This window comes from Corapipo altera, unplaced genomic scaffold, assembly GCF_003945725.1.
Source record: "Corapipo altera isolate COAL_440 unplaced genomic scaffold, ASM394572v1 165, whole genome shotgun sequence".
NCBI classification, from domain to species: domain Eukaryota; kingdom Metazoa; phylum Chordata; class Aves; order Passeriformes; family Pipridae; genus Corapipo; species Corapipo altera.
The window spans coordinates 1,015,690-1,030,500 of record NW_020884954.1 but is presented as its reverse complement, the minus strand read 5'-3'; the positions used below and the strand labels follow the sequence as shown (position 1 = coordinate 1,030,500).

Here is a 14,811-nt window from a genome sequence, read left to right as displayed (position 1 = left end):
CCAAAGGAGGACCACCAAGATGATTAGAGGGATGGAGCACCTCTCCTATGAGGAACGGCTGAGAGAATTGGGTTTGTTCAGCCTGGAAAAGAGATGGCTTAGGGTTGACCTAATTGTGGCCTTCCAGTACCTGAAGGGAGTCTACAAGAAGGAGGGAGAGGGACTTTTTACAAGAATGTGTACTGACAGGACAAGGGGGAATGAATTAAAACTAAAAATAGGTAGGTTCAGATTAGATGTTAGGAAAATATTCTTTACTGTGATACTGGTGAGGTCCTGGTACAGGTTATCCAAAGCAGTTTTGGATGCCCCATCCCTGCAAGTGTACAAGGCCAGGTTGGAGAGGGCTTGGAGCATCCTGGTTTAATGGAAGGTGTCCCTGCCCATGGCAGGGAGGTTGGAACTGGATGATCTTTAAGGTCCCTTCCAACCCAAACCATTCAATGATTCTATGATTCCTTCGAAGCCCCACAGCCCTGAAGCTGCAGGGAAATTTATACAAATCAACCCGAACTGTAATGAGGAGACTCGTGACTTTATCCTAAATGATCGAATTGAATCAGGCTTTCGCAACAGCCAGAGATTGGCCGGGAGAAAGAGCCTCTTACAGGCATCTTGATGAATTCGGGCGTTCAGGGAAGTTCTCCCCCCAAAACCCCCAGAGGGAGCGGGGGCCGCCTGGATCTGCGTGAGGCTGGTGGGGTTCCTGAGGGCGGCGGCAGGAGGTTGTTTGAGGCGGGGAAGGCCTATCACAAGTGCACACTCAGACTCTTTGTGCAGCGTATTCGCGGCCGTCCGTGCAGCGTAGTCCCCATCCATCGCGTCTGTGTCGGGACGCGGGGCTCGTCCCCGCCCGCCCCCTCAGTTCCCCTGAGCGGGAACTACATCTCCCATGGCGGCGCGGGGCGGAGGGCGCCGCCGCCATGTTGGGCCGGGCGGCCCCGCCTGCGCAGGGCGGTGGCGGCGGCCATGGGCGCGGGGCGGGCGGCGCTGGCGCTGTGGGCGATGGCGGCCGCCCTGTGCCGGCCGGGACCCGCCTGGGCGGCAGGTGAGCGGCGTGAGGGGGCACCGGGCATGGGCGACGGGCGGGCGGCACCCCCGGGCCGGACCCCGGACCGAAAGGGATGCCCGACCCACTGCGCCTCCTCTCCCCCCACCACCCTCCCCGCAATCTCCCTTATTCTGGATCGAATCCTTTGGCTTTTCTTCCCTGCGCGTTTTAGATGCCAAGTGGAGAGCGATAACCGGCCAAATTAAGAGAGCTGTGGAAGCCTATGAGCCGTGTGTAAAGGAGAATTGCAGCTGCCACCAAAGGTGAGAGAGAGACCTGTTTGCTTTTGACCGCGCAGGGCTCTGGACATAGTGGACTAGTGAGGGAATATTTGAGCTTTAAGAGGTGTCTCCTGCAGCTTATGGAACCACCTGCAAGCCGGTCCTTGTTATCCTCTACAACTCAGCATACACTATGTTGGCATTTCATGTACGACCACACAATAAACCATACATATTTGTCTTAACAATCCACTTCTGCCTTCTCCCACGTGTTGCTAACAAATCTTTCTCATGGGGCTTTTCAAAAGCGGAAGAAATCAAGTGTGTGCAAAATATTCTAAGTAGCTCGATTAGAAAAGGTTGTTACAGAGCACAGACTGTTGTGCTGCGATGGTGTGCTGTACTTTTTAGCTCTTTCTATGGAGTTTAGGTCATTCCTTGTGAGTATTGGAGGATACTTATCTACCTGCCTCTCACATGACCAAAGTGTGATCCAAGAGGAGCTCGTTCAAGAACATACAAGCCTTGTTTGGTCATCACTGTCATATGGGCAGAGATTGTAGGACTGAGGGGTTTTGATAACTTTAAGCAGCATTTTTGTTTAAAGGAGGAAAGGGAATTTAAGAAAGAGCCACCATGTTCTTCTGCCTTTAGGATTAGGGTTTCAGAAGCCCAGATGCCCAACTTCAAGCCTCCTATTTAAAAGTATCAGATGCGCTCACTGATTTTGGGGGTGAGATTGAGTGCTATCTTGGCTTTTAAAGTCAGATGAGTAATACTGAGCAACTGTTTGTACACTGTGTTTGGAGTTTTTGATCTTCATTGCTCTTGAAATATGGATGAAGGAAAGCCTCTTCTAGTCTTCCAGTCTCTCTAGCCCTCCAGTCTTTTTCCTAAGTTCCAGTTCAGACACAGCCTAAAGACATCTCCTAATCTTTAAACATACACTCCACCCTCCCCTGCCCACCTTTGGGCAAAACACCTTCCCAAGTGGTTACAACCTCCAAGTCTACTTCAGAACATGATAGTCAATAGTAACATGAAATTAGGATTACTGTGGGTCTTGAAACAGTTTTCACTAAAGCAGTAATTCATTTAAGGGTTGTTCAGGAGCACTGCTAGTGATTGGCATTACAGAAGAATCTAGGAAGATAATACAGCTCTGGGACACTTGAGAAACTCAGCTAACTTTGATAGCTAATTTAATAGCTGATTTGAACAGGTTTGTAAATATGCAGCAGAATGCTGAAAACCAGTGCTTTTACCCATGTAACATATTTTACTTATGTCCAGTCTTCTGCCACTCAGTGGCCAAGGAAAGTCCAAACTTGTTCATTGCTACCTTTTGGTTGTCACTTTTAGGTGACAATGACATGGATGTGCCGTGACACTGCAACTCTCTGTTCCTGTTCTCAAACTCATTCCATTTGCATCCCTGCCAGACTGCTCATGCTGTGGTCAGACCAACTGCACAATGGCAAATCCTGATGTAGTTTCGCTGTTCTTTACCCAGTTAGGGAGTAACTGAATTCTGGAGGTCAGAGGGGACCTCTTGAGATCATCAAGTCCAACCCCACTGCTCAGGCAGGGTTGCCAGGACTGTGCCCAGTCAGGTTTTGAATATCTCAGTATCAATATCTCAAAGAACCTCCACAGCCTCTCTGGGCAACCTGTACAAATGTTTGACCACCTTCACTACTCGATCACCCTGACAGTGTTGTCTTGAACTGAAACATCGATGCATTGTCTACAGAAAAGCAGGGGGGATGTTATCCATGGCTGTTACAATCTGACAGCGTTCATTACATGCTCCAAGCAGTTAGACCTGAGGACCTTTAGGCCCAATTTATATAAATTTCATCCTCCAATTTATATAAATTGCATCCTCCTCCTGTGTTTTCTTACATTGATTAGGTTTTGTTTCCATCCTGTGTTGCTGGAGCTCACTGGTGATGTGCAGAGGCCTGTCCTCTTGGGGCAGGTTTCACTGCACCCCCTGTTACTGGGTGATGGTGTTTCTTGCAACTAGACTGTTACCTTCTTTTTTTAATGTCTACGTAGCATGACTCTGTTTGAGGAGTTTGGTCTTGGTGTGGCCTTATCATTTGTGGGAGGCCAGAGCACGAGGTTTGCAGCTCAAAGGTGAAATGAGCTGAAGGCTTTTACTCAAAACTTGCCAGGGTATGTCAGGTCCTTCTGTGGGAGAGTAACTAGAGTTTACCTGTGCTAGGCTTCCTGTTCAGGCAGACAGCACATGTCAAAGTGTGAAGCTTGGACCCTTGAGTATCTAAGGAACTTCCAAGTGACATAAATTAAATTCTGTTATGCCACAGGTGGCAGAGCTCCTGGAAGCTGCATGGAGCTTGTTCTAACTAGAAGTCTGTCCTGCATACCCCAATAATTTAATGCACAGCATCCTCCCTGTAGCACATAATAATGGCTGATGGTTTTGTTTCAGTGTCTGGAAGCAGGACCTGGCTCCTTTTCGAGGTGGCATTTCTAAGGAGACAATGTCAGATGTGGTGAGCCGGAAGCTCGGGACACACTACCAGATCATTAAAAACAAACTGTACCGTGAGCAGGACTGCATGTTCCCTGCAAGGTAAGAGCTGTGCAGAAGGCCTCATCTCCCTGGCTGGGGCAGAGGAGTCTTTCCAGCTCTCCCGAGTTGACAGTCATTGAGCACAATGGTGTTTTAGAGGTCTGAGTTCCTCATCAGAGCAGGGTCCTAGAAAATAACCTATAATGTAAATTAATATAAATAACCTTAAATGTAGCAGTAGGAAAGTGTCACTGTTGCACTTCAGCGTACAAAGGGTTGGTTGGCTGTGGGATCAAGCTGCAGATCAGGCCAGGTGTAACAGGATGGATGGGTTGCCTCGTTGGTGTCCGTACTGCACTGGGACTTAGAGGCTGCTGTAGGCAGTTCCCAGCCTGCATCGTGGAATGGCTTAGGCTCATCTTCTTTTCTGCTCCTGTGCAGAGAGAAAGGCCCTGTGAGAGACTGCAGGATTCTGCCACCTTCCTACAGTTCTTTGCCATGTGTCATTTCTCCACAGATGCAGTGGAGTGGAGCACTTCATCCTGGGGATCATCAACCGCCTCCCTGACATGGAAATGGTGATCAATGTGCGAGACTACCCCCAGGCTCCCAAGTGGATGAAACCCATTATCCCAGTCTTCTCCTTCAGTAAGGTGCTCCCACCTTTAAAAGCTGAGCATTTCTGAGACATGCACGTCCTCCTTTCTCTTGGGAATGTATTTTTGAAGATGGTTCCCCGCAGAGGTTTTCTCTGTGTCAAAATTGCTTGCTCTTTTTTGCCCTTTGTTTCCTTTCACTTCTAGTTTTCTGGCAAACAAACCTGGCAGATCAATTCAATAGATCAGTGTTTCCTCTCACTAGCTCCTCTTCCAGGTCAGAAAGTGTACCTCTGCTGCACTGGAATGATGCACAGCTGGATGGGATTTGTGCCAGCATTGCTGGCATTTGCTACAATACTTTTGTTAAAATTGTAACCATAGTTTATAATCATTATTAAGGATTTTTGATCATGTCTGCTCTCATACAGGCAATCTCATTTCATGTGACTATTTTAGTCCTCTGCTTTGGTACCACAGATAAGTGTTTCTTGCTTTCTTTTCTGTAATATTGCCATCTCCTGGGAACCCTTTTCATTTGTATTCCCCCAAGCCTTTTCTTCCTGTGCATGGACAAACCCTCCCATGGCCTTTGTCATGTGCACTAACCTCCTAACTACCTTGGCAGCCTTAGACTCTCTACATTGTCTCCAGGTGACAGATAGATGGATAATTGTGTAGGAAGTTTATTACTAGTGCAAGGAAGTTGCCTATAGTCTGGTTTCATGGAAGGGTTTAGTCTTACTTAAGTGCTGGTCTTCCCTCTGATAATATATGGGGATTTAAGGAACCAAACAGGAGTGAGGAACTGAAATTCTTACATGACCTGGATATTTGTTACAGTGAACTGTTAAGTGATCTCTAGGAAGGCTGGAATGAACTGAAGTGTTGGAAACCTAAATGTCAAAAGTGTCTATAAGAGCCTTGATCTCTGAGGAGATGATGATGCCTCTTGACTTACCATCAGTAGGAAAACATTTGTAGCTACACAAAGTCTTTAGAAAGGCGAGTGGAGCTCAGGTGATTCTGTAACCCCAGCAACACTCTGGTAACTGCAGGGCTCTCCTGGCTGCTTGTGGAAGTGGAACAGGGAGAAAGCCAGCAGAGGAACCCAGAAGGAACCTTTGTTACTGGTGGGCTCAGTCAGTAAACCCAAGTAGATATTGCTCTCATTCTTGCATTATTCTGCTTTTTCTTAAGACATCTGAATACAATGATATCATGTATCCTGCCTGGACATTTTGGGAAGGAGGACCAGCTGTTTGGCCAATTTACCCAACAGGTTTAGGGCGCTGGGACCTCATGAGAGAGGACCTTAGAAGGTATGTTTTGGAAATGGTTACATGTTGGGGGGATGTTTCACAGAAGACAAACTCACAGTAAAAGCCACCTAGCACTGGGCAGCATCGAGCCAGTGTTGACACCTAAGACCACAGGTCTGCTGGCCTGTGATCTGCCCTGCTGCCTCACATTAACTACCTACAGCCTAACTGCTCTGTGAGAATTCTCCATGGAAACCTTGGGTGATGTAACTGGAAGCTATAATTAGCTGCTCTGTTTGCAACCCCTTAGTAAGGAATGCAGAGGACAAACTCTGCACATCCCTCATGCTGTCAGGGCCAGATTACTATCGGGGTGTGGTGAGAGAGGGTTTGTCAATAAAGCAGCAGTTATCTTTTGCCTGCAGAAATCTCCCCTGACATACAGGAATATTTTCCTTTCTTTTCAACTACTTCTCTAGGAGTTGTGGGTTTTTCACTGCAGGGGTGATCCAGGAAGCTTGTATAAGCTTCTGGAAGGCTAAAAGGAAACCTTCTTTAGATCTGCTTTTACTTGAGTATTATTGTGCAGTCGAGAAACCTGGAATCATTCCCAAGAATCAAGAGTCACTACTGGGCTGAGAGTAAGACAGAAAACGTTTCTGACTGGGAGTCTTCCTTTTGGCAGGATCTTTGGCCATTAGCAGAGTTAGGGGCTGTCTCCCATGGAGAGTGACAAACCCAAGTGTGCAACAGTGAGTGAACATAGAAACACCATAAGAAAAAACACTTCAGTATAAATCACTTGCCATCAGAATGCAAGGATAAATATGTCCCTCTTCAAAGTCTGAAGATCTATGGGACTAATCATGTCTGAAGCTTTATGTGATGTGATATAATGGAGGTCCAAAGCATTTGCTCATCTTTGCGTTTTCGGTTGTGTCTTAAGGAGATGCAAAGCTTGACCTGTGCAGATAAATCAGTTTGGGGATCAGGACCTCCATGTCCCACCAGGAGCAGCAGAAAAGTATGGCAGACAGTTCCCCTGAGGCAGGCAGGTGACTGCAGTGACAGAAATAAAACATGTGAACAGCTATTTTGAAGGACTTGCTTAGGTTTAGAATGAAAGTGATTTGGAAAAACAATGAACTCCTGTGTTTTAAGTGTGACACACTAGGTGGGTTTTTTGTTTGTTGATCTGTAGTTTTGGTTTTTTAATGGGAAATGACTGATTGGAAACTCTCTAGTCATTTTTCACTATCTGTATTCAGTGAAACAGTAAAATAAAACACACAGTACAAAAAGTGGATTAAAATCTTAGGTAAATTTTAATACCCTTCAGGGTTTGGTGGGGGAAGTTGTGTATAATTCATTGTTTTGACTGAAAGGTGTTCTGAAAAGTAGCCTATATCATGTTGCCTTAAACACAATATTCACAGGAAAACATGTTTCATTGGACCTGGCTGAGAGGGTTTTTTTTCTGCTATAATGAAGAAAGTGATTTCCATCAGAAATGAAGAATAGAAAAAGACCTCGTGCTGTGAAAGCTGATGAGAGTGCTCTTTCATGGTTATATTAAATCATTTATTGCCGTGTATAAAAAATGTTTACAGATCTGCAGAGAAATGGCCGTGGAAGAAAAAAATCTCTAAAGGATATTTCCGAGGATCCAGGTGAGCCTATTTTCCTGCAACATCTGGCTCTACCAATACAGGCTGTGACAGCTCTCTGTATGCAGAAATTTCTGTCTCCAAGACCTAATCCCTAATTAAGTGTAACTCAGACTGTGTTTTCTCAAAAGTAAGGAAAGTGAGACATGTTGTGCAGCAGCATTACGCCATTAGTGATTCTCCATAAGAATTACCATTTGCAACTAGTTTGTTATAATCACCTAATATCGGGAACAGAAGTTGTGATGGATTTGCTACATTATTTCTTAATGAGTAAAACTATCACCCCAGGAACCCGCTTGTTTTGTTCTCTGAAGAGAACTGCAGGTGCTTGATACAAATTTAAAGACTTGATATTGATGTTCATGCTTCCTGCCAGTGTGAATACTTTGTTTGCTCTGCAAGTGCTGGACAATTAAGTCAAAGTTTTCTGGCCTTAAGTTACCTGACTGGTGGCGGATAAGAGTAGATTAATTTTGCCCTCTCTCCAGTGACAGTTTGAAACAGTGTTAAACCCCATACTTTGTTTCTGCACCATCCCCAGCAGGGAGGGATTTGATACCTTACCAGGTAGGCTCAGGAGATGATGAGCAGTGTGTCTCAGGGATGTCATAACTTTGTTTGTCAGCAGTGTTTTGAAGTTGTGTCAGAGGGGTCAGTGCTGAAGATGCTGAGCATCCCTTAGCTCTCTCTGGCTAAGTTAAAGCATTTGGCACCCATCAGGTTAAAGCCTGAAGGAAGCAGCATCTCTGCTGCTTTGTCCTGGGAATGGTTTAAATAATACTATTAAATATTTAATAAGTGAAATAAAGAAATATATACCCGTAACTCATTCTCTTCTGCTGTTATACCCTTGGACAGAAATTCACTGTACAGGAGGCACTTAATGATGTTTTGGGGGCTCATGGGAAGGTCAGCCTCATAAAGAAGCAGGGCCTTGAGCCCTGTAGTTTGTTAGCTGTGTTGAGTCATGTGGATTGGCAATTACTGATGGCATTTCTTTTTCAGAACGAGTCCTGAGAGAGATCCCCTCATCCTGCTGTCCCGAGAAAACCCTGAACTTGTTGACGCTGAATACACTAAAAACCAGGCTTGGAAATCTGAAAAGGTGTGTGGGTGTTGTCTGTCTTCTGAGTGTGAAGGCTAGGAAGGGTCTCACTGCAAGATGGCTTTGATGATTCAGAAACATCTTGTTGGAGAGTTGTGGGTGATCCTCTAGAGCGGGGGAGGCTTGTAGTTCCCTTGATGGCTGCACCTCTCTGACAGATGAAAGGAAGGAGTCTCCAGAGCCTGGCAGGCCAAACACTTTTCTTCCTTCTACGCTTTTTGTTCAAGGAAACCAGCACACATAAGAAAATGAATCTCTGCCAATCCCCTCCTCTCCCACAACAACAAAATTGGCCAACTCATCCCCTTCTATCTCTGAGCTGCCTCTGTGGTGTCGTCAGTCTTTTTAAACCTTTTTCTGTCTTCTCCATTTCTTGATCCCGTTGTGGATAACTTTCTGATATCTGTTGGTGATAACTTTTTAGTTTCATACTTAGCCTACAGTCCAGCTCTCTCCAGACAGTCTTGGCTAATCCGGTTACACTTGGCTTCACACAGTCCATTGTCCCAAGCTGTTTTCCACTCTGTAGCTGCCAACAAAACATTATCATTTAATGTGTTTGTGCTGGCATTCGCATACAGGCAATGTGTAATTTACTGAACTTTTTTTTTTCTTGTTTGAAGGGCTGGGAATTCTTTGTAATCCTTCTGAAAGCCCACCAGAGAAGGTTTTCTCAGAAGTGGGAATGGAGGGTTTTGACACGTCACCTTTGTTTTTAACTGAGAAGGAAAACAAATGAAATCACCACTGAAAGCTTACTGATTTTTTTTTTTAATTCTCTTTATTTCAAGGACACCTTAGGAAGGCCTCCTGCAAAGGAAATTCCACTGGTTGATCACTGCAAATACAAGTAAGAGTTTTTTGATTAGTCCAGCTCTTTAAGGGCTGTTGGGTTATTTCTTTCCTTGCATGGTGTAGGGTCTCATTTTATTTCAAGGTCTAATTCCAGCAACCAGCTCCATGCAGATAGGAAAGCTTGTGAACAGATACAAGACAGTTGAAAATTCATGAGCTTAGCATGGCCTCTTTCAGTGTCAACTTTTCTTCCATCAGGTCAGGAGAAATAAAGTGCTTTGAGAAAGTAAAGGTCTAAGGTCAATAAGAAACGTATAGATATTTTGTTTTTCCTAATTGAAAAGGCTTTCTATCGATTTTTCTTAATATGCCTCTACCAAGTGATGTATTCAAAATTATTTTTCAATGCTACAGTGGCAGCATTACTGTCTTCAAAGACGTAAGGAACTATGGAATTATGTCTTCATGTGCATACTGGGGCTAGTGCTGCCACTGCATGTGTATAATAAGAGAGAGAACCTAAACTCTGATTGAGCAGATACAGTATTGATTCATACTTTGTATGGTGTTTGTGAGAATATGGTTTTGGTTTGCAAAGGTTTTTATTCTTTAACTACTTTAGTGAGGGGTTTTTGGTGTAATATCCTTGCAGGTTTCTATGTAAAGTATAAACCCTTAGTGTGTATGCACTTGTGTGTCTGATGTTTTGCTTTTTCTTTTGCTAGTTGTGATTCTGCCAGCTTTAGAATCTGCTGATACAAGAGCTCAGTCACTTGGCTGGATCTGTGTTTTTGTGCAAATGTGATTGACTTGTCTCATTTTGTATTTCACTAGACTGTTGCCCAGATTTCTCCCTTCTGTTACACATGCACTGCCCAACTCTGATGCTCCTCAGGCTGAGACATTCTCACACTCTTTTGTTGTAGACCAGAGTCTGGTAGGGTCAGCATGAACTTCTGTCTGCTTCCTTCAGTGTAGGTGCCAGAGCAGGCTGGCTGAGAGCAGCACTCAGTGGCTTGGCCGAGGTCACAGGTTCCTGTCACAGGAGCTGTGTCTGGAATTGGACAGAGGCATTTCCACCCTTCCAGACCACTGCTCTTGTTATATATCTACATGTATTTGTTGAGTTCCTAGTACTACGAGCTCCTTGTCCCTGCCTTGAGCTCCTAGGTAATACAAAGGATGCAGAGTAATTTCAGATTTACTGCTTGTCATTTACTGCTGAACTGAGTTTAGCTGTAATTCCCACCTTGCCCAAAATATATGTAATATATAATCTCCATCTCACCCAAAATAGCTTCATTAAAGGAAGAGCTCTCTTCCCCCAGCCCAAAATGTTTGACTTCAAAGATTAGTTATATGCACTGAGCGGTTTTACCCGTAGGAAAAACAGCTTTCTGTATAATTGGAGAAATGTGGGTTTGAAAAAGAAAACAAGCAAGCAAACAAACATCCCTCTGAGATACAGTTTGCTGAGAGAAATACCCCCCCTGCCACAGTCAAGCCCACTTTACTAACTTGGCGGAAAATACTGAAAACAAAATTGTGGATTCTTTATTATCTGCAAAGTCCATCTGTTGTGTGCTAGCCTGTTTAACCTCCTAGGGTTGCATTCCCAAGTTAATATGGAACAATTACACTCAGATTAAAGCAGAATCCCAGAGGAAAAAATAACCTGAGATAGATGTGGCAAAGCAGAACGATGAGCAGAAAAGCTCACTGCGAGGCAAGAGAGAATTGGGAAAGATTTCCTTGTGGTAACAGAGTCTCTGGAGCGTAGAGTCATGGGATCAGCATCCACCTTGTGACCTTCTGTGCCTTGTTGGCAGCTCTCCATGAGGCCTCCTTCGGTTTGTTGCAGGCAGCTGCTTTTATCAGAGGTGAAGCCTCACTCCTTGATTTTCTCCCTCAGTTTTGACAGACAGCAGAAACTCACACAGCACATCCTTCACTTCAGCTCACCTTTCCTGTGAGGAGCTTCAAATAAATACCTTCCCTTTGTTTCAGCAACCAGTGTGAGGGAGGTGCCCCAGCTGCTGCCTGTGAGGGAGGGTTCACTGCTACTCACAGACCTCTGTCTCTGTGCATTTCCTCACAGAATTCCAGGTGTAACCAGGTCCCTCTCTTGGCTTGTCTTTTTAAAGGTACCTGTTCAACTTCCGGGGAGTGGCGGCCAGTTTCCGCTTGAAACACCTTTTCTTGTGCGGTTCCCTCGTCTTTCACGTTGGGGAAGAGTGGTTGGAGTTCTTCTATCCCCAGCTGAAGCCTTGGGTCCACTACATCCCGGTGCGACCAGACCTCTCTGACGTCAGGTGTGAGACATCAGAGGGCATTTCCTGCCACAGGAAGGCGTTTGGGACGGTGGTGGTTCTGTTTGGGGTGTGCTAAGAAGTGCCTCCACCCCGAGGCGTCAGGCAGCCTGCTCTTGGAGGTCATGCTCTTATCTCTCCATCACTGCCCCCCAGAGAATCCTTTGCTCCTGTTACTTGGGGGGTGCAGTTTCATGGGAGTGTGTAAGTCTCACTCCCACTGAAATCTGCAGCAGAGATGAAGGGGAAGAGGAACTTCTCAGTGGGCCAAAAGTAAGTTAGCTCCCAGATTTCAGCGTGCTGTCCAGAACTGATGTGGAACAGTCGAACAGGGCAAGTCTCTTCTCTTCTCTGAGGTGAGCAGCACCCTCACTCAGTTGTAGAGTCTTAACCTCATCCTCCCCAACAGTTAAGCTACAGGACAATGTTCTCCACCGAGCCAGTTGTTTCATAGCTTTTTCTTTGTCTTCGTTTTAGAGAGCTGTTGCAGTTTGTAAAGGAAAATGATGCCGTAGCACAAGAAATTTCAGAGAGGTAAGTTGTATGTATGTCCTTCCTGGCTATCAGGCAGTCTCCTTCTGAAGCATTTTCTTACACAGCTTTTGAAGGGGTTGTCTATCAAAGACAACGTTAGTATTAGTAGGGTGCAGCATAACTGATCCTCTGCAATAACAGCAGGAGGGCTGGAGCACTTGTAACAAGCAGATGGAACCAAAGAACAAAATTCCGTGCTTAGGGTCTTTGGTTCAGATGTGACCCATGTCAGGAATCTCATGGAAAGCTGTCAGAGGTCGGGAGATTTTGTCTCAGTATGAGGTGAGCTGACTCCTTGGAGCTGTGTCTGCACTGTAAGTGTTATCTACCCAGGCTGGCAGGGACTGGCTTCTGAAGCAGCATGAATCAGTGCTGCTCAGGCTGCATCTGATAAGTGAAATCTGATATTTATTATCCCAGACAACAAATACCATCTTGAGGATAACAAAAGCACTGCAACCGTCAGAGCTGTGAACGTGAATGAAAATCATGGAATTAAAATAGACGGTACAGAGCAGTTCATGTTGTTTCTCATTTGAAACACAGAAGAGTGAAAGTTGATATACATCCAAACCAAAACCAATGACTCTTGTAGGAACTGGAAAAGAGTCCTGACTGTGCCTTGTGTGTCTCTAGGGGACGCCAGTTCATCACGGAGCACTTGCAGATGGAGGACGTCTCTTGCTACTGGGAGCATCTGCTGTCTGAATATTCCCAGGCCTTGACTTACAAAGTGAAAAGGAGGAAGAGCTACAGCCAGATCACTCCTGAATGGCTGAAAACAGAACTATAGAGACCTCTCTGTTTTTCTCTTCAGCTCAAACTGATTGCTGTGGAAATCTGAAGATCTGTTTTAACTTCTTTCTTGCCCTCTCGGACTTCTCTTTTACACTAGAACTACAGAGAGGAGCAGTAGGATGACTTTGACACTGCTCCCAGGCAGTGGGACCTGGTTATACTGTCACCACAAGCATGTTAAGTAGAATGTTGGGTTATGGCTTTTGGATGGGGTGGCCAGTCGTGGCTGGAGGAGGGGTTGTTAGCATTTAGGACTTAGTTACTACCTGTCTTAGAATGAGCCTAAATCCCATTCAGTCGATGAGAAGCCTCGCTGTTCTTTTACTGCACTTTTTACCAAGTCCCCTGACAGAAGCAGGTACTGGGATTTGCAGGTAACCTTTTTGGATAGTTTAGAGCTTATGTGTATGTTGGGTTTTAGAGGTTGATGGTAAGGCTTTGCCGTGCCATTGAAAGGACAAATGATCCTTGCAGAGTTAAACTGTGTACCTTATAGGGGAGCAGCAGGTGATGGTGATGTGGCCCCAGCACTCAGGATGAGTAGCAGACAGTGACACGCTTGGCACCTGAGGTAGGGATGGTTGGTCCTCTGACAGATGAGCTGGGTGCCTGGAGGGCCCTGCAGAACTGAACCTCTGTTAATTAGCTCTCACCGGCTGGCTGGCCAGACATCCTGGGACCCTTAGGAACCCAGAGAAAGTACTGGCAGAGGTAGATTCAGTGCTTCTTTCTTCCAGAAGTTCAGAGTCTGCTCTGATTCCCTTCTGTAATTTTTCTAGGCTTATACTGGGCTTTTTTTTTTTACTTTGGTTGTTTTGTTTTGGTTTTTTCTTTTTTTTGAGGTTGGTAACACATGTGCTCACTTCCGTACTCATTTTTCTTCCCCACAGCTGTTGCACTGCTTTTCTCATCTCCTTCAGCCTGGTTGAGGGAATGTGTTCAGTCACACAGTGGCAGCTACTCCTCACACTGCTCAGTTTGAGTTCAGTCACAGGTTGCTTGTGCTCCCTGTGTTTGTGCCCACAACAGGCTGCTCAGCCCAGAGGGAGTGCAATTCCTGAAATGCTCTGTGTGCCCTGAGGGGAGAGGCCTGGCAGGGAGCATCTTCTCTGGCACCCAGATGGGAGAACATGGGCTCTGTGGGGTGGCAGGAGGGACACAGCCTCCTGGGGAAGCACCCTTGATTGTAAGGCGGCCTCAAGGCTGAGGGAGCAGCACAGTATAATGAAGAAGAAGGGATAGCAACAGCTCAGTCTCCTCTGCAGTCAGGATCAGAGAGGAAGGAAAATACATGGAACAATAACACTGAGTGGACCTGTGCACGTGTGCGCTCACAGCACTGCCAAGCCCTGGTACAGGGACATAACTGCTGGACCTGTTGGCCAAGTGCCTGTTGCTGCAGCAGCATCTTGGTTACGGGACCAATGCCTGGATTAACCCAGCCCGCAAAGAAAACAGATTGGGCCATTAAAATAGCCTGGTTTCTGAGGAAAAGAACTGTGAGAGAGTGGAAAGGGTTTTTCTGGTTTTCTATTTTTAGTCAACAGAGAGACAGCACTCGGGGAAACTGAGACAGCTCTGTATTGATATTTTTAAACCATTTGTAATGAAGCGCGTTTTGGAATAAAACAGACGAAAACGAAGTTTCGTTGTGTGAGAAATAGAAACCCAGTCGGGCAATTTCCAATCAGAATTTATTATATGATAAAAGCAAATTCAGCGCTGGGTGATCAGGGAAGGGGTTCAACAACTCCCAACGCCTGTCACACCCAAAGAAGACAGTTGTTCTACATTTATTTCCAGCTACTACATGAATATTCATTATACATAAGTATAAACATTACACATTGTTAGGTACATGAGTATAAACATTACACATTGTTAGGTCATACATTCAACAGATATTTCTTAACAAGAATGTTATCTAT

The 14,811-nt window shown here is 45.4% G+C and overlaps 1 protein-coding gene across 1 annotated transcript; it reads left to right on the top strand.

Moving 5' to 3' along the window:
- The first annotated feature begins 970 nt into the window (after positions 1-970).
- POGLUT1 (protein O-glucosyltransferase 1) lies at positions 971-14,526 on the top strand. Its single transcript, XM_027663567.1, has 11 exons — positions 971-1,048; positions 1,224-1,314; positions 3,731-3,874; positions 4,332-4,467; positions 5,611-5,732; positions 7,283-7,342; positions 8,348-8,447; positions 9,239-9,297; positions 11,387-11,554; positions 12,029-12,085; positions 12,722-14,526. The coding sequence occupies exons 1-11, from the start codon at positions 1,006-1,008 to the stop codon at positions 12,876-12,878; spliced, it is 1,137 nt and encodes a 378-aa protein (XP_027519368.1). The 5' UTR covers positions 971-1,005; the 3' UTR covers positions 12,879-14,526.
- The last annotated feature ends 285 nt before the right edge of the window (positions 14,527-14,811 follow it).

What these genes read in the sequence shown, in the direction of transcription:
- POGLUT1 (XM_027663567.1), top strand. Translation starts at nt 1,006, where the DNA reads ATGGCGGCCGCCCTGTGCCGGCCGGGACCCGCCTGGGCGGCAG. An exon ending in GACTGCATGTTCCCTGCAAG is followed by an intron (nt 3,875 to 4,331) that starts GTAAGAGCTGTG and finishes ATTTCTCCACAG; the next exon opens with ATGCAGTGGAGTGGAGCACT. An exon ending in AGGCTTGGAAATCTGAAAAG is followed by an intron (nt 8,448 to 9,238) that starts GTGTGTGGGTGT and finishes CTTTATTTCAAG; the next exon opens with GACACCTTAGGAAGGCCTCC.